Raw genomic sequence first — 20,375 nt, 5'->3', positions numbered from 1 at the left:
AGGATAATTTGTATTCTGCTACATATTTTTGGTAAAAAAATCCAAAAAAGCGTCTACAAACTATGAGATAGATTTATGGACTTTTTTTATAGTTTTTACTAGTTTTTACTAGTAGTGGCGGTGATCAGTGATTTTTAGCAGGACTGTGACATTGCAGTGGACAAATCTGACACTTTTTGGGACCAGTGACACCAATACAGTGATCAGTGCTAAAAAAAATGCATTAGTCCTGTATAACTGACACTGGCAGGGAAGACGTTAAAATTAGGGGCGATCAAAGGGTTAAGTGTGCTCCTAGGGAATGCTTTCTAACTGTGTGGGGGATGGACTGACTGGAGGAAGAGAGACATCTTTGTTCCTGATTAGCATTAATCACAGATCTCTCTCTCCCTCTGTGACAGAACAGCGATCTGCCTTGTTTACATTGGCACACTGCCATTTAGCCTTTCCTATGAACGATCGGCAGGTCCCGGCGGCCGCCGGACCCGCCGATTGGCTCATGCTGTGTCAATCAATGCTGGAGCAAAGCACCGGTGGCACGCGCCCCAGAACCGACAACAGGAATCACTTACAGATACGTGATTTTGCGCTTAAGGGCCGCCCTGCCGCGGTAAATGTACGTGGGGCGGTCCCTAAAGTGGAGTTCCACCCGTTTTTCAATTTATTAAAAGTCAGCAGCTACAAAAAAAAAAGCATGGCTGCTGACTTTTAATAAACCGACACTTCCCTGCCCCATGGTTCAGTGATGCGGCTGCCCGGAGGCTCACTCCTTTCCCCCTCCTCTCCTAGGCGGCCAAAAATAAGGGAAGTGGCAGGAAGTGGGACAGGAAGTCCCACGAAAAAAGGGTACACACTCCCCCCCCCCCCAAAAAAAATGACATGCCAAATGTGGCATGTCGGGGGGCGAGGAGTGCTTAAAGCGAAAGTTCCACTTTTGGGTGGCTCCACTTTAAGTGGTTAATATGCTATTAACCATTTTGACTGCCATTTCACTGGAAAATTTCCTAAAGGTGTAAAATTTCAATGATAAGTAATACCCAAATCACAAAAAACAATACCTTAAAATGTTTTAATACTTATAATAATATTTTTATTCTTAGTAGTAATACAATTTTATAAAATGTGAAAACGGGGGATAAACACACCCCACCTTATTTGGAGTCAAATTGGAAGTGTCCCCTATAGGTTCTATAACCTAAAGCAATGCTGTATAATAAAAAACGTAGACTTATAAAATACTTTGCTGAATATTTACAAAAGATCTGAGGTCAAGTAGTTGTAAAATAAGCAAAGGAGGAACTCAGTGGCCTTCTCAAAGCCATGACCTCAGCCCTACGGAATGCTTTTGATATGAATTCTACACCATTTGTGAGCCAGGTCTTCTCATACAACATCAGGACCTGACCTCACAAATTCTATTTTGGCTAAATGGACACAAATTCCCACAGACAAAGAAGTCTTTCCAGAAGAATGGAGGCTATTATAGCAACAAAGGAGAAAGTGGGTAACTCATTATTAAAGGGGTTGTAAAGATTCAAATATTTTTTTTTAAATAACAAACATGTTTTACTTACCTCCACTGTGCAGCTCATTTTGCACAGAGTGGCCCCAATCCTGATCTTCTGGGGTCCCTTGCCGGCTGTCTCGGCTCCTCCCCGCATCAGCTAACCCCTTCATGGCAAGGGAAAGGGGTTAGCTTGGAGGTTAGCTCTCTCCCAAGAGGGTTAGCTCCCGTGATCCAGCCGGCAGCTATAGCTGCCGACTGTATCACTCGGCCCTCCCCCCAATGGCTGCGCTGCTATCAATCATCCAATGAATAAGCCGAGAAGTGCCAAAAAGCCCGGTCGAGAAGCATGCCCGTTCACGATGCGGGACTTTCGAGGGCTCAGGTAAGTAAACGGGGGGGCTGGGGGGCCGGCAAACATCAGATATTTTTTCACCTTAATGCATATAATGCATTAAGGTGAAAAAACATGACCCCTTTTAATGGCCATGCATTTGGAATGGAATGTCCACCAAACTCATAGAAGTGTTGGGTATCCAGTGTTGGTATTCACAAACTTTGGTCCATATACTGGATCAAAAGTTTTTATTAGAGTTGTCTTAAGCCTCGTACACATGATCAGTCCATCCAAAGAGAGGGTCTGATGGACCGTTGTGGTGGGTTAACCGATGAAGCTGACTGATGGTCCGTCGCTCCTACACACCATCGGTTAAAAAAACGATCGTGTCAGAACACGGTGACGTAAAACACAACGACGTGCTGAAAAAAACGAAGTTCAATGCTTTCAAGCATGCGTTGACTTGATTCTGAGCATGCGTGGATTTTTAACCGATGGTTGTGCCTACTGACGATCGTTTTTTTCCCATCGGTTAGGAATCCGTCAGTTAAATTTAAAACAAGTTGGCTTTTTTTCAACCGATGGTTAAATAACCTATGGGGCCCACACACGATCGGTTTTGACCGATGGAAACGGTCCATCAGACTTTTGTCCTCTGGTTAACCTATCGTGTGTTTATGAGGCTTAACTGATATATTCCTTGAGGGTGTATAATGTTTATGATGATTAAAACAAGATTATGGTAGTTAAAATACATGAAAACACAGGAGAATATAGAGTTAAGACTTAATACTTTACCAAGGAAGTAAAGATAGATACTGAATATTCACAAAAGATCTAGGACTTTTCAACTGGGAAATAATCAGAAAACATTGTGTTGCCAAGCTACGGGTCCGTCATTTTATTATATAAAGGAGCACATTTCTTCATTTTGTTGCTGTGTGCTCAAAGAACGCATCTATAGTCCAAATCTTTACCTCCGTAGAGCATGTCATGGAGATAAAAACAATTAAAATAATTAAAGTTAATCAACAGTATTTTGTAATAAGGAAAGTATTACCGTCGAGAGATATTAAACACTTCTTACCTGGTAACGTGAGACCAAATAGTATTGATCTGGAGTAACAATTACATTGCTTAGGATATCAATGCCCTACATTCAGGTTGGTAAGACAAGACTTTCTTTTGATAGCATTTTCGTCCAAAATATATTCTATTTTCTAGGTACTTTAACCACTTCCCGACCTCCTCATGTACATTTACGTCGGCAGAATGGCACGGACAGGCACAATAACGTACTTGTACGTCCTCTGCTAGACGTGGGTGGGGGGTCCGATCGGGACCCCCCCCCCGGTACATGCGGAGGTCGGGTCCGCTCGGGGAGCGATCCGGGACGACGGCGCGGCTATTTGTTTATAGCTGCTCCGTCGCGATCGCCCCCCGGAGCTGAAGAACGGGGAGAGCCGTGTGTAAACACGGCTTCCCCGTGCTTCACTGTGTCGGCGCATCGATCGCGTCATTCCCTTTATAGGGAAGACATGATCGATGACGTCATTCCTACAGCCACACCCCCCTACACTAGTAAACACACACAAAGTAAACCCTAACTCCTACAGCGCCCCCTGTGGTTAACTCCGAAACTGCAACTGTCATTTTCACAATAAAGAATGCAATTTAAATGCATTTTTTGCTGTGAAAATGACAATTGTCCCAAAAATGTGTCAAAATTGTCCGAAGTGTCCGCCATAATGTCGCAGTCATGAAAAAAATCGTTGATCGCCGCCATTAGTAGTAAAAAAAATAAAAAAAATAAAAATGCAAAAAAACTATCCCCTATTTTGTAAACGCTATAAATTTTGCGCAAACCAACCGATAAACGATTATTGCGATTTTTTTTACCAAAAATAGGTAGAAGATTACGTATCGGCCTAAACTGAGGAAAATACATTTTTTATATATGTTTTTGGGGGATATTTATTACAGCAAAAAGTAAAAAATATTGCATTTTTTTCAAAATTGTCGCTCTATTTTTGTTTATAGCGCAAAAAATAAAAACCGCAGAGGTGATCAAATACCACCAAAAGAAAGCTCTATTTGTGGGGGAAAAAGGACGCCAATTTTGTTTGGGAGCCACGTCGCACGACCGCGCAATTGTCTGTTAAAGCGACGCAGTCCCGAACTGTAAAAACCCCTTGGGTCTTTAGGCAGCAATATGGTCCGGGGCTTAAGTGGTTAAAGATAAAAAGTAGAAAAAATACAGGTTTAAAAATAAGTGTTATAATCAGGGCTTTTTTTCTCAGAGAATAGGTGCAGGAAAACTTCCTTTCTGAGTCATCCCTTGACCCCGCCCCCTACCCACCTCCAAGCACTGTTCCTTGGTTCCACCTCCTACACACCTCCCAGTACCACCCCTTTTAGACAATACAGAACCAAGTATCATTTTATAGTGCTAAGTATTAGCAACAATGGACACCCCAGTGACAATACACTCCCAACAGCCAGCATCAATAGACCCTCCAGCATTCAGCAATACTAGACGCCTCCCTCGAGCAATGATTGACCCCCTGCAGCACAAGACCCACCCCAGCAACAATACAACCTCCAGTGGCAACAACAGACCTCCACAGCAACAATAACCCCCCCTGCAAAAATAAGTCCCCTCCAGCAACAATAACTTTCCCAGTAGCCAGCATTAATAGACCCTCCAGTAGCCAGCAATTAAGACCCCTTCTTCAACAGTAAATCCCTCCCAGCAACATAAGACTCACCCAGCAACAATAGATCCCCCATCCTCGGTGGATAGATTCCCTCCAGCAACAACAGAATCCCCAGCACCAGCATCAATAGATCCTCCAGCACCCCTTGCCAATTTATATATTCAGTTCTGGAGGTCCCGGAACTGCGTTCCCGCTGAAAAAAAGTCCTGGTTATAATTATATTAACTTTACTAGTTATGGGCCGCGGTATGTTGGCTTCCCTGTGCGAATCGGCATCATTGTATGTTGGGCATGCCCCATTCGCGAGTGGGGGAGCCAACCAGCGGGTCTGGCGGAAACTCGAATGTCCGCCGGCCACCCGCAATCACTCCAGAGACATGCAGAACAGGGATCTGTCAGTATAAACAAACAGATCCCCGTTCAACAGGGGAGGAGATAGATATCATATGTTCCTAGTGATTAAGATCAGCAATCTCTCCCCTCCTCCAGTCAGCCCCCATACAGTTAGCAACACCCCCCAGGGAACACATTTAACCCCTCGATTACCCCCTAGTGTAAGCCCCTTCCCTGCCAGTGACATTTATATATAGTGATCAGTGGCTATTTTTAGCTCTGATCGCTGTATAAATGTCACTGGTCCCAAAAAGTGCCAAAAGTGTCTGATCTGTCTGCCGCAATGTCGCAGTCCTGCTAAAAATCACAGATCACTGCCATTACTAGTAAAAAAAATATATAATAATGAAAATGCCATAAATCTATCACATAGTTTGTAGATGCTATACAATCGTGGCACTTTTTTTGTTTATAGCGCAAAAAATAAAACCAGCAGAGGTAATAAAATGCCACCAAAAGAAAGCTCTGTTTGTGGGAAAAAAAGGACAAAATGTTGTTTCTGTACAGTGTTGTATGACCTCGCAATGGTTAGTTAAAGCGACGCAGTGCCGTATCACAAAAAATGGCCTAGTCATTAAGGGGTTGGATCCTTCCGATCCACCCTAAAAAACACTTTTGATCACCTGCTTCCTTTTAATTTAAAGAAAAATATTTAAAAACATTTTTTTTCCATGCATGCAAATGGCTGTTAATAGGCAGATTTCCTAACCTGCCTAGTTCATGGCCGCGGCAGGTCTACCTCCTCTCCTAAGTCGCCTAGCCTCCTGGGAAATGAGTGTCATCATTTCCCAGGAGTCTGTGGACATTACAGTGCCGAAATATCACATTATTTCTACCAGTTGTCATGGCAACGGTACAAACTAATGGCGCTGTGAGCGCCGTTCGACTGCGCATGCGCGAGATCGAGAGGTGCATGCATGGAAACGAGCACAAGAACGCTGAGCAGATATCTGGTAAGTTTTTGGACTGATTTATTTACACATCAGGAGATATTGATATGTTTAAGAGGTTGTTTGACCACTTAAGACCCGGACCTTTAGGCAGCTAAAGGACCTGGCCAGTTTTTGCGATTCGGCACTGCGTCGCTTTAATTGACAATTGCGCGGTCGTGCAACGTGGCTTCCAAACAAAATTGGCGTCCTTTTTCCCCCCACAAATAGAGCTTTCTTTTGGTGGTATTTGATCACCTCTGCGGTTTTTATTTTTTGCGCTATAAACAAAAATAGAGCGACAATTTTGAAAAAAAATCAATATTTTTTACTTTTTGCTATAATAAATATCCCCCAAAAATATATAAAAAAATATATTTTTTCCTCAGTTTAGGCCGATACGTATTCTTCTACCTATTTTTGGTTAAAAAAAAACGCAATTAGGTAGATTCAGTAAGAGTTAGGCCGACTTATCAGTAGATAACTCAGAATCTACGCCGACGTATGTTTAAGCGTATGCTCAAACAGAGATACGCTTAAACATATCTAAAGGCCTCGTACACACGGGCAAACATGTCCGATGAAAACGGTCCGCTGGACCGTTTTCAGCGGACATGTCCGTCCGGAGATTTCTCTATGATGGCTGTACACACCATCATACAGAAATCCGCGCGTACACGATACGCGGTGACGAGGCCGTGCCGTCGCCGCAACGATGACGCGGCGACGTGCGCGGCCCTGGAAGTTCAATGCTTCCACGCATGCGTCGAAGTGATTCGACGCATGCGAGGGATGGCGGTCGCTCGGACATGTACGGTAAGTCTGTACAGACGACCGAACATGTCCGACGGACAGGTTTCCAGCGGACATGTTTCTTAGTATGCTAAGAAATTTTTGTCCGCTTGGAAACGGTCTGCTGGACAAATGTCCGCTGGAAAATGGTACGCTAGGCCCTACACACGACCGAACTTGTCCGCTGAAAAGAGCCCGCGGACCAGTTTCAGCGGACATGTTCGGTCGTGTGTACGGGGCCTTAGATACGACGGCTTGCGCCGTCCTATCTTAGATTGCAATTTTTCGGATGGCCGCTAGGTGGCGCTTCCATTGCGGTCGGCGTAGATTATGTAAATGAGTTTGTACGCCGATTCACGAACGTACGCCCGGCCACCGCAGTCGATTTACGCCGTTTACGTAAGGCCTTAGGAGGCCTAAAGTTATTCCACCTATTAGGTGGAATAATAATGTTAAAGTATGGCCGCCGTTCCCGCCGCGAGGTTCGAATTTTTTAACGTTGTTTGCGTAAGTCGTCCTCGAATCGGGATTTACACCGTTTACAGCCGGAACAGGTCTCGGCGCTATACGGCGCCTGCGCACAGACTATGCGCATGCGCCGTGAAGCGCCAAGTCCTATTTCGGGTATTTCCGGAGAAGCGTCACGTGCCAGAGCCGGCCGTCAATCATGCTGCCTCTCCATAGGAACGCCCATTCCCCGAGGGGGGTCGGAATCTTGTCGCTACGATTACACAGTGAGTACCGGACTAAAAAAATAAAGACAGGCATACTGTAGCTCGCGCTACTATGCCTCATGTTATGCTAGAAGAAAAAAAAAATTTTTTTTTTATTAATAGGGTGAACCCCCGCTTTAAGGTAAAATACCTTTAGTGCACTGACGAAAAATGTGTTCGTTTTCATTTCATTTGCTTTTTTTTTTTTTGGGGTTCATTCGTTATGATCGCAATTCAAAAATTTGTAAATTAGAAAAAATTAAAAAAATTCGTAAATTTGTAGAGGTTTGTAAATGAAAAAATCTGAAAATCTGAAAAAAAAACCTAACTAATAATAACTTAACTATTACTAACTATTAAATTATAGGTATTGGAATTTCCTTTCAAATTTGGCTGTTAGTGAACGTAACGAATACAAATTTATCCAAAGCTACAAATTATCAGAAATAACGGATGCCGGATCTAAACAAGTGGAACGAAACAAATTAAAACCTTTTTATTATTATTATTTATTTTTAATTTGTTTTGTTACATTTGTTTAGATGGGGCATTCGTTATTTAGATAAATTTGTATTCGTTACATTCACGTTCATTACGAATTTCGAATTTACACATTTTTACGACTTTTTTTAATTTACAATTTTCTTTAAATTTTTTAATTTACGAATTTTCGAATTTACAAATTTACGAATTTATGATTTAACATTTTTTTTGGAATTGACAATTTTTTTTAAATTTACAATTTTTTTTTAATTTTAATTTTTTTTTAATTCACATTTTTTTGTCCTAGGTTAACCTATGAAGCTGACTGATGGTCCATCATGCGTACACACCATCAGTTAAAAAACGATCGTGTCAGAACGCGGTGACGTAAAACACAACGACGTGCTGAAAAAAACGAAGTTCAATGCTTCCAAGCATGTGTCGACTTGATTCTGAGCATGCGTGGATTTTTAACCGATGGTTGTGCGTACTAACGATCGGTTTTGACCTATCGGTTAGCAATCCATCGGTTAAATTTTAAAGCAAGTTGCCATTTTTTTAACCTTAAGGTTAAATAACCTATGGGGCCCACACACGATCGGTTTGGACCGATGAAAACGGTCCTTCAGACCGTTGTCCTCTGGTTAACCTATCGTGTGTACGAGGCCTTACAGCTTACCAGTCCTTAGATGTGGTGCATTTGTTTTCATTTTTCATGCTAAAAATATATTTTCTACAAATACAGAAGCCTGTTCCGGCTTTTAAATGACGTTTTCAAAAACAACGTTTTTTTTTCATCACAAAAAATGACAGTCTGTACGCGGCATTAGTGGGTCATTGACAATTCATCTATCATAGTGCCCTCTGTGCAATTATTGATTTATTGATTTACACTGTGTCCAATTAAATTGCCATACTATAGTCAACTAATTTTCCACTAAGTTGTTTGTGGCCAAATTCCTGTGCAATCTTTTAGAGTATGAGAAAAATATAAATCGCGCTACCTCTACAACCCTTCTTAACAAACACAAACGTATACAAGTAAGTAATATCCAGTGATGTATATGGGAAGCTCACTGCTGTATCAAAACAGTGAAATATGGTGGCCACTAGGGTGCACTATGCAGCCACCTCAACACCCCTCAATAATAATGTAAAATTGGTGATTGAAAGGAAAATAACACTTTGATCAGAAAACAAAAACTGAAATTAAATTATAGCTCTAAATAAAAGTTAATAAACAGTCCAAATTATTGACAATAAAAAGTCCATAAATGTTTAGCAGGTGAGATGTCAAACACCCGTGCATCTGTGCCACATTACAGATTAGTTGCAAACGTGTCCAAAAGAAGAAAGTGATATGTCCTCCACCAGACTTATAGATTAGCTTCTTACCGGATTTCCACGATCCCTTATGACAGGGGGATCAGAAGCAGCATGTAATAGGTCCCAATCTCGCAGTTTCAGACATATACGGTCCTGATGGATCTCATTCACAAGAAATTTCACCGGTATCAGTGCCCAGTGCCCAAAAAACACTAAAAAAACAGTGACAGCTCCACATAGTGTATTAAATGAGTAGAAAATGTATTAAAAAGTTAAAATTACACTTACAGTCATGCAGTTAAAAATTCGCCTTGAATCTAATTTGCCGGTACACAAAACTCTCAGGCACCCGTCCACTGGGGGAACGTTTGGAGCTTCTTGGGTGACGACAGCGCGTCACCCAATTGCGGTACACCAGCGGACATCGAGTCCGTGGGTCCCGTGGGCACGGTGCTCGCAGCAGGCGCGCGCCAGCACGGCGGGCTTTTCAAAGCAACATACGGGTACGTTGCTTTGCCCAGCCAAGCCATTCTGTTGACGTATAAATGCGTGAGGCGGTCGGCAAGTGGTTAATTTGAATTATATGTGATGGATAAGAACACAATAGTCTAAGTTGGTGATACCTGTATTCCTAGCACGATCAACAGGTATTTTCTGTATTTGTAGAAAATATATTTTTAGCATGAAAAATGAAAACAAATGCACCACATCTAAGGACTGGTAAGCTGTAAGGCCTCGTACACACGATAGGTTAACCAGAGGACAACGGTCTGAAGGACCGTTTTCATCGGTCCAAACCGATCGTGTGTGCGCCCCATAGGTAATTTTTTTTTATTTTTTTTTTATTTTTTTTTAACAACAAGGTTGGTCTTTATTAAGGCAAAAATGGTACAGTTTAAGGTACATTAGTCATCAATACAAAGCAGCATCGTAGGCAGACATGAGATACAGAATTCACAGCCGCAGGTGAACATTCCCCAAGTCACAACATGGCAGGGGTATAGCTAAGCATATCCATCATGACCATTACCAAGCTTATGAGGCCGGGGACAGGGAGAGGGGGGGGGAGGGGGGGGGGGAGGGGGGGCGGGAAAGGGGGGGGGGGGGCGGGAGAGATGGCCGGGAGGGGGAGACAGTCAGGAGGAGCGGGAGTACAATATCCAGGCCCGCTCAAAGAGGATTTATCCAAGGCCCCCACATCCGCTCAAATTTCAACGGGCAGCCCCTCTTCATATACGTCATTTTATACAGCGGGAGGACTGCATTCACCGCATCCATCCACCCACCCACCGTAGGGGGGGTTCTAGAGGTCCATTTTAGTAAAATCGCTTTTTTGGCGTAGAAAAGAAGTAGTGACAACAGTAGTTTAACATACCGAGGCCTCTGCTCATCGTCCTGCACCCCCAGGAGCGCCAGCTCCGGGGAGACAGGAAGGGACAGGTGGAGGCGCACATTCACCGTTTCAAAGACAGCGGCCCAGAAGTCTGACAGTCTGGGACATGTCCAAAACATATGCATATATGTTCCCACCTCCGTGCAGCATCTCGGGCAGTTAGGAGAGCGCTGCGGATATATCCCGTGCAGTCTCTGGGGGGTGAAGTACACTCTGTGCAAGAATTTGGCCTGAATCAGCTTATCTTTAGATGAGATCACCAGTCTATACCCATCCTCGAAGCACTCCTCCCATACCCCTCTGTCCAGGGACGGGACATCCGCCACCCATTTGCCCCACAGAGCATCCATCTTAGGGGAGTTCTTACTAAGGATCGTAAAGTACAGAGTGGAGAGTACTTTTTTAAGGGTGTTCTGAGCCAGCAAGTCCTCAACCAGGTCAGTCCGGAGGTCGGGGGGGGTCGGGAACTGGGCCCTGAAAGCATGCCGCAGCTGATGGTAGCGGAACAGCATCCAGGGCGCCAGACCGAAACGACTGGCCAGGGTCGAGAAGGGGAGCAGGGATCCCCCACTAACAATGTCCCGGAGGACCTTAATGCCCGAGCGCGCCCACACCTGCGGGTCCGGTATAGTGCGGAAGTGTTTGAGGTTAGGGTTACCCCACAGCGGGGTAAAGGGGGACCATCTGCCAGGGGATTGAAAACGACGTCTAGCCACTCCCCACACCCGTAACGTAGTCCTAGACGGACCCGGCAACCGGGGGTACCCAGTCGGACCCCGGTAAACCAGGTTGCTTAATTCGGTAAGGGAGCCCACAATAGCTGCCTCCAAACAGACCGCCGCATTGGCCCTGGACTGCTCAAACCACCACCTCACCGTAACTAGTACGGCGGCCCAATAGTACACTAGTAGGTTGGGTAGCGCCAACCCCCCGAATCCAACAGGCAGTTGAAGGGTGGATCTGGCCAACCGAGGGGGAGATCCCCGCCACAGAAAGGAGCCAATGCAGCCGTCTAAGTCTCTAAAGACCGAGTTAGCTAGCCATACAGGGCAGTTACGAAAAAAGTAGTTGAGTTTGGGCAAAAAAATCATTTTGAGGACGTTGATGCGCCCCAGGAGGTTCAAGGGTAGATTACTCCATCGCGAGCAGTGTTCCTTGAGCCTGTCCACCACCGGCCTCAGATTGAGTCGGTAGTAGGACCCAAGTTCACGGGAAACCCTCACGCCCAGGTACACAAACTCCTCAACCCACTGCAGTGTTGATTGCGGGCAGATCTCCCTAGCCCTCTCGTCTAGTGGGAATAGGGCGGACTTAGTCCAATTGATACGTACCCCCGAGAATTTACCAAATTCATCAAATATCTCTAGTGCTGATGTTAGGGAGTCAGCCGAGTCATGGAGATATAGCAGAGCATCGTCCGCATATAAGGATATTTTCTCCTCCAGAGGGCCAACCCGGAGACCGACCACCCGTTCGGAGTCCCTGACCAAAACCGCCAGTGGCTCAAGGGCCAGGGCAAAGAGGCTGGGTGACAAGGGGCACCCCTGCCGGGTTCCCCTCTGGAGGAGGAAGGTGTCCGATAGATGGTCATTTACCCGGATCCTAGCCCTAGGGGACCTATACAGCATCTGGAGCCATCTAAGAAACCCAGGGCCAAACCCAAACCTACGCAGCACCTCCCACAGGTAACCCCACTCCACAGAGTCAAAGGCCTTCTCGGCATCGAGAGAGGCCACGACTCGGGTACCCCCATTGTCATGGTGTGCATCCAGGTTCAGGAACAGGCGACGAATGTTGATGTCAGTGCCCTTCCCGGGCATGAACCCGGTTTGATCTACGTGTATCAGGTCTTCTATCACTGTAGCCAGCCTAATAGCCAGAAGCTTAGCTAGAAGCTTGGCGTCTGCGTTAATGAGAGAGATAGGCCTATATGAGGCACACTCTTCAGGATCCTTACCGGGTTTGGGCACCAACACAACAATCGCGTCTGACATCGAATCAGGGAGGGTCCCCATGGAGAAGGACCGCCTGAGTAGTGAGGTGAGCCTGGGAGCTAGAAGCTCCTGGTGCACCGAGTAGAACTCCGTTGGTATACCATCAGGGCCGGGGGTCTTCCCAGCCTGCATGGAGTGCAGGGCCACCTGTACCTCCTCCAGGGAGATGTCCGAGTCAAGCCTCCTACGCTGTGCCTCCGTCAGGGAGGGCAGGGAGATCCGGTCTAGATAGGTAGTCAACTCGGTCGTAGTGTATGTGACCCTAGTTGAGTACAAGGACTGGTAGAACTCAAGGAACCTAGCACTAATATCCTTGGGGGACATGAGCAACCCCCCAGCTTGATCGCGCACTTTCCCAACGTGTGTCAGAGGTCGCTGCCCCCTAGCAAGCCAGGCCAGCAGCCGACCATTCTTGTCTCCATATTCGAATACCCTTTGGGCACTCTCCAGCATGGATTTTTTGGTGAGGTCCACCCGAACTAGGGAGAGGTCACGCAGGGCATCACTCCATGACACATAGTGCTCGGAGTCTGGTGATCGCACATATTCCGCCTCCTTCAATCTCGCCCTCTCCTCAATGTCCCCCAGAGACTGCACCGCTTCACGCTTGCGCACCGCCACCCTAGCCGTAAAGTCACCCCTCAGCCAGGCCTTAAAGGCATCCCATTCCAGCAGGGGGCTTGCAGAGCCCTCATTCCTCAGCCAGAATTCACATAGAGCCTCCGGCATCTCCTCCTGGATCCCCGGGTCCATGATCCAATATTTGGACAATCTCAACAGGCGCACACCCTCCACCCGAGATAGCCGGATAGTAACAGATACCGGAGCATGATCCGAGATGCCCCGAGAGAGGATCTCCACATCTCCTACCCTCTTGAGCAGTTCAGGGGAGGCAAACGCCAAGTCTATGCGTGACATGGTCCGGTACGTGGTAGACAAGCAAGTATAGGCTCTGGTGGAGGGATGCATCTGCCTCCAGAGATCCGTCATGTGAAACGTCTCCGCCCAGCTGGCAAGGCCCTGCTGTTGCGGGCCGGCGGCATGTAACCTGTCTAGATCCCTGGCCATAACTAAGTTAAAGTCTCCCACAACCAATACATCCGGGACATTGTACAAAGTTATCAGTTGCATCAGAGCGTGAAGGACATCTAAGTCCGCAGGGGGGGGGCAGATAAACACCCGCCAAGACAATAGGTAGCCCCGAGACCAGGGCATGCAGCAGCACGTACCTCCCACCTGGGTCCAACTTAACATCTAGCAGCTGAAAAGGGAGGGACCTGTGCACCAGGACACTCACACCACGGGCATAGTTGGAATACGTCGCGTGGTAGTGAGTCCCGACCCACGCCCTCTTCAAACCCAGGACACGGGATCCCATAAGATGCGTCTCTTGAAGGATGCACACCTGCGGGCGGAGCCTCCGCAGGTAGTTCATGACCAGGGAGCGCTTCACCGCAGAATTGAGTCCCCGTACGTTCCACGAAATTACTTTACATTGAGCCATAAGGGGTGGGAAGGAATTTGTCAGAGCCTACGCTCCAATGACACCGACCGGAGCCGACACACCAGCGGGGCGCGAAAACGCCCCCCCCCGGCCCGCCAGGTCCGGCCATCGCATCAGGACCGCGACTGTACCTCAGCGTGTGCACCCACATGAATACAAACAGGTAGAGTATTGACCAACCAACCGTAATAAAACAACCCCCCGTGAACCATCCAGCCAAACCGCGGCAGGAAAACACCCCTCCCCCCCACCCCGCGCCCCCCGGAACATTAAGGAGCGCTTGAATCCCCTCAACCCCATAGTTTAACAAAAAGTCAACAGTTAACAGTTATGGGGACGTGTAGCCAGATCCGGACATATGCACCACCCCGTCCGTGAGCGGAAGGAGAAAGTAAAAGAAGGGGGAATAATCCGAGTCTCTCCGCGGGAGCCGTGGAGTGGTGTAGAACGAATGTGTATTTGTAAATGTTCTCCTGCCTGGGCAGGGGCACAAACTTGAGTAATCCAAACGTTGCAGGCACCTAGAATCATAGGGATTGCGGGCAGTGTACGGAGCCGATACCAGCCTGACACTTACACGGGCTAAGTCTCACTTCGGGCAGGCAAGCAGGCTAACGGCCTCTATCAACCCATACCGGTGTCCAACACCGCGCCCGACAGCATGTGGAGAGAAGTCTATCCATCCCAGGCAGCCAAGCCATGCCTGGTGGAGTGGCGGGTAGGGGGGAACGGATCACCGCCAGGAGAATCACTGCAACCATTTTCCCCCAGCCACCCCGGCCATCCCGGTAACAACAACGGCAATCGCGGCCAACAAAAGTCACAGGCAGGCACACCAGTACTCACTAGTAGACGACTCATCCACGCAATCCCAGGGAATCAAGCACCGGTAGGAGTTAGTTCAGGGTATCCAGCCAGGCCGAGGCATCTTTGGGGGAGGTAAAGAACCGCACCGTCTCCCCGTCGACCACACGCAACTTTGCCGGGAACAGGACGCTGTACTTGATCCCCTTGCGTCTGAGAGCCGCCTTGACTGCATCAAAGGAGCGGCGCTGGCGTTGAGTCTCCATCGTGTAGTCCGGGAAAAGCATCAGCCTTACATTCCGATACGGCAGCTCCCCAGCCGCGCGGGAGGCCCTGAGGAGCTCATCCCGGTCCCTGAAGTTGAGTAACCGCAGGATAAATGTTCTGGGGGGGGATCCCTCGGGGCCGGGCCTAGGAGGGACCCGGTGGGCCCGCTCCACCGCAAAGTACGGCGACAACCGGGCCGCCGGTAACAACGAGCGGAACAACTCCTCCGCGAACTGACCCGGGGCCCGACCCTCCGCCCCCTCCGGTAGGCCCACGATCCTCAAATTGTTGCGGCGGCTCCTATTCTCGGCGTCTTCCGCTCGATACTCCAGGGCTTTGACTCTCGATTGCAGGGCCCTAATGGAGGCATCGTGCCCCGCTACCGCGTCCTCCGTCTCGCTCAGTCGGTGTTCCGCCTCCGACACCCGGGAGCGGATCTTGTCAAAGTCCTGCCTGATGAGGCTAACGTCAAGCTGAACCTCTTCAATCTTGTTGGTCAGGGCCGCCTGGCACATCGTAATAGCCGCCATCACCTCCGGGATGCCAGGGGGAGGCCGAGTGGTGTCCTCCTCGTGTTCCGTCTGCGACGCCATGTTGGAAAGGCGCACAGGGGACAGCGGGCCGTCAGCGACCGGAGTCGAGTCCTTCGGGATAAACGCTGGGAACTTCAACCTCTTAGGCTTCTTTTGGCTCCTCAGGGCTTTAGGAGGCATCTAGTGCACTACAGAGCCCCTCAGATAGGCCCAGGCAGTCGAAAGGATAGTTTTATCGGATCGCACTCCAGGAGAGCTCAGAGAGCACGTCTGCTCAGTCCGCCATCTTGGCCACGCCCCCCCCATAGGTAATTTAACCTTAAGGTTAAAAAAATGGCAACTTGCTTTAAAATTTAACCGATGGATTGCTAACCGATAGGTCAAAACCGATCGTTAGTACGCACAACCATCGGTTAAAAATCCACGCATGCTCAGAATCAAGTCGACACATGCTTGGAAGCATTGAACTTCGTTTTTTTCAGCACGTCGTTGTGTTTTACGTCACCGCGTTCTGACACGATCGTTTTTTAACTGATGGTGTGTACGCATGATGGACCATCAGTCAGCTTCATAGGTTAACCTAGGACAAAAAAATGTGAATTAAAAAAAAATTAAAATTAAAAAAAAATTGTAAATTTAAAAAAAATTGTCAATTCCAAAAAAAATGTTAAATCATAAATTCGTAAATTTGTAAATTCGAAAATTCGTAAATTAAAAAATTTAAAGAAAATTGTAAATTAAAAAAAGTCGTAAAAATGTGTAAATTCGAAATTCGTAATGAACGTGAATGTAACGAATACAAATTTATCTAAATAACGAATGCCCCATCTAAACAAATGTAACAAAACAAATTAAAAATAAATAATAATAATAAAAAGGTTTTAATTTGTTTCGTTCCACTTGTTTAGATCCGGAATCTGTTATTTCTGATAATTTGTAGCTTTGGATAAATTTGTATTCGTTACGTTCACTAACAGCCAAATTTGAAAGGAAATTCCAATACCTATAATTTAATAGTTAGTAATAGTTAAGTTATTATTAGTTAGGTTTTTTTTTCAGATTTTCAGATTTTTTCATTTACAAACCTCTACAAATTTACGAATTTTTTTAATTTTTTCTAATTTACAAATTTTTGAATTGCGATCATAACGAATGAACCCAAAAAAAAAAAAAAGCAAATGAAATGAAAACTAACACATTTTTCGTCAGTGCACATGTCTACTTCTAAAGCCCTAAGGTATTTTACCTTAAAGCGGGGGTTCACCCTATTAATAAAAAAAAAAAAATTTTTTTCTTCTAGCATAACATGAGGCATAGTAGCGCGAGCTACAGTATGCCTGTCTTTATTTTTTTAGTCCGGTACTCACTGTGTAATCGTAGCGACAAGATTCCGACCCCCCTCGGGGAATGGGCGTTCCTATGGAGAGGCAGCATGATTGACGGCCGGCTCTGGCACGTCACGCTTCTCTGGAAATACCCGAAATAGGACTTGGCGCTTCACGGCGCCTGCGCATAGTCTGTGCGCAGGCGCCATATAGCGCCGAGACCTGTTCCGGCTGCCTTCGGGGAGCGTAACGTGCCAGAGCCGGCCGTCAATCACCTTCCCTCTCCATAGGAACGCCCATTCCCCGCGGGGAGTCGAAATCTTGTGTCTACGATTACACTGTGAGTACGGGACTAAAAAATTAAAGACAGGCATACTGTAGCTCGCGCTACTATGCCGAATTTTATGCTAAAAACATGTTAATAAGGGTGAACCACCGCTTTAAGTCATTCTATGTACTAAGGTGAAAAACCTTCTGTGATGCAGCTCCCCCGCCGCCCCTTTCACATTTATACAGCGCCCAGTGCTATAAAAATGCATTGATTACTGTTTAAATGTGACTGGCAGGTAAGGGGTTAACACTAGGGGGCAAGGAAGGGGTTAATGTGTTCCCTAGGGAGTGATTCTTACTGTGGGGGGAGGGGACTGACTGAGGGAGGTGACCGATCGGTGTCCCTATGTACAAGGGACTCACCATCGATCTCCTCTCCCTGACAGGACATGGACCTGTGTGTTTACGGTCCTGCTCGGTTACTGGGCAATTGCAGGTGCCCGGCGGACATCGCGACCGCCGGGCACGCGCATCGGGTTACCAGTGACGCAGCGGTGCGTGCGCGCCCCCTAGCCCCCCATATGACGTCCGCCCAGAACAATAGGCTCATCGCCCTGCTGTCATATGACGACGGAGTAGTGGTTAAATGACAATTGCACGGTCATGCTACACTGTACCCAAACAGAATTTTTATAATTTTGTTCCCACAAATAGAGCTTTATTTTGGTTGTATTTGATCACCTAAGCGGTTTTTATTTTTTGCTAAACAAATAAAAAAAGACAGAAAATTCTGAAAAAAATAAGTTTTGCTTTTGTTTCTGTTATAACATTTTGTAAATAAGTAAGTTTTCTCCTTCACTGATGGGCATCCCTGATGGGCCCTGATAAGGTGTCACCAATGAGCAGGCACTGACGATGGGCACTGATATGCAGCACTGATGGCCATTGATAGGCGGCACTGATCGGCACTCATGGGTGGCAATGGTGGGCACTGAAAGGCTGCAAAGATGGGTACTTATCGGTGGCACTGATAGGCGGCACTGCTGGGAACTGATGGGCATTAATACATGGCACTGTTAGGCACTAATAGGCATCCCTGGTGGCACTGGCAGTGGTAGGCATTGTGAGTAGGCACTGATTGGCAGCTGCCTAGGCACAGATTTGGGCACAGATTTGCATATCCCTGGTGGTCTAGGGGGGCATACCTGGTGGTCCAGTGTGGATGACCATCCTGGTGGTCCTGGGCGGGATACGAGGGGGGGCTGCGCTGATAAACAATCAGCACAGACCCCCCTGTCAGGAGAGCAGCTGATTGGCTCTCCTGTACTCGCGTCTGTCAGATGCGGGTGAGGAAAAGCCAATCAACGGCTCTTCCTGTTTACATTGTGATTAGCCGTGATTGGACACGGCTGATCACGTGGTAAAGAGCTTTCGTTGGAGGCTCTTTACCAATTGATGTAGTAGTGTGTCAGACTGACACACCGCACCACCGATCACCGTGATGCGCGCCCCCACGGGTGCGCGGCGGCTTCACTACATATGGCGTCTAGTCAGGATAACGCAACCACCGCTCGACCGTCATTTTGCAATAGGCCGGGAGGGAAGTGGTTAAAGGAAATAAAAATAAAAATACATTTTATTTGAATTATTCACTTTATTTTTTTTCTCTCAGAATGTTATGGAAGAAGCCAACCAAACATTTCCAGAAAGGTTCATCCTCCTTGGATTATCCAATGTACTGTATCTCCAGGCAATCTTTTTCATTGTGTTCCTTGTGATGTACATAATCACATTGTCAGTAAACCTGCTACTGATCATTGTGGTGAGTATCAACCCAAGGCTACATACCCCTATGTACTTTTTCTTGATTAACCTCTCCATTATTGACATCTGTTTCCCATCCACCACTGTTCCAAAGATTCTCGTAAACACTCTGGTCAAGGACCGAAGTATCTCCTTGTTGGGATGTGCAGGGCAGATGTTCTTTCATTTAGCTTTAGGATCAACAGAATGTCTAATTCTTGCCATCATGGCGTACGACCGGTTTGCTGCCATCTGTAGACCATTGCACTACAAGACCATCATGAACAAAATGTTGTGTGTCAGTTTAACAGCTGGTGCATGGAGTATTAGCTTCCTTAACTCTGCCCTCCAAGTTGTCCTCACCTTCCAACTCCCCTACTGCAACTCACGCCATGTCAACCACTTCTTCTGTGAGGTGCCACCTTTCCTTCAAATGGCCTGCGGAGATACTTTGTTGAACACCATAGCCATGTATATTGCAGCAGGGGCCGTTGCTATGAGTTCCTTCTTCTTGACTCTAATCTCGTATGTCTACATAATTTCCAACATCTTGAAGATCAGTTCCTCCCAAGGAAGACTCAAAACTTTCTCTACATGTGGTTCCCACCTGACCGTAGTGACTCTCTACTACGGAACCATCATGTCTATGTATCTGACACCACACTCTAATCACTCTCCTGAAATAGACAAAACTGTTTCCATTCTCTATACAGCAGTGACACCTATGCTGAACCCCATAGTATACAGTATAAGGAATAAAGATGTCATAAACACTGTTAAATACACAATGCATAAAATTCTCTAAAATAAATAATCTCAGATGTGGTTCTTTCATTAGCATGTTTTAAACAGATGGGTGCCATTACTTTGGTTAGAAAGAATTGTAAACTAGTTTATTAACTGTTAGGCCATGGGAAGAAAAGTAACATTTCATAAATTGAATGAATTAGAATATCTAAAGCCCAAAAGACTCACCCATAAACCTAGGCTGTAATCCTCCTCTAAGGCCTCTCTACAAAGGTCTCTCTACCACCTGGTCACAGACTATGCGTGCCGGATACCCACAGGGTTTTGGTTCAGTGAATATTAAGGTTATAGTAGTATCTGAATGCTGGTATTTCTAGACATAAGAAGGTTCATATGGTTCTTCTCTCTTAGCTAGTCATATGCCAGCATGGGTGTCCGCTGAAATGTTTTCAGGTGGGGGCGCTTCCGCAGTGGTGATACACATTTACCCCTTTCTTCAAACGCTAGCAGGGGTTAAAAGCACCCCACTAGCGGCCGAATA

At 46.6% G+C, this 20,375-nt stretch overlaps 1 protein-coding gene across 1 annotated transcript; it reads left to right on the top strand.

Annotated features, from left to right (window-relative positions):
* Positions 1-18,962: 18,962 nt before the first annotated feature.
* Positions 18,963-19,897, top strand: LOC120920559 (olfactory receptor 5V1-like). Its single transcript, XM_040332705.1, has one exon. It carries the CDS (start codon positions 18,963-18,965, stop codon positions 19,890-19,892), a length of 930 nt encoding a protein of 309 aa, XP_040188639.1. The 3' UTR covers positions 19,893-19,897.
* Positions 19,898-20,375: the final 478 nt, after the last annotated feature.

This window comes from Rana temporaria, chromosome 13 (genome assembly GCF_905171775.1).
Source record: "Rana temporaria chromosome 13, aRanTem1.1, whole genome shotgun sequence".
Lineage (NCBI taxonomy): Eukaryota > Metazoa > Chordata > Amphibia > Anura > Ranidae > Rana > Rana temporaria.
This window is presented reverse-complemented; position numbering and strand designations above follow the sequence as displayed.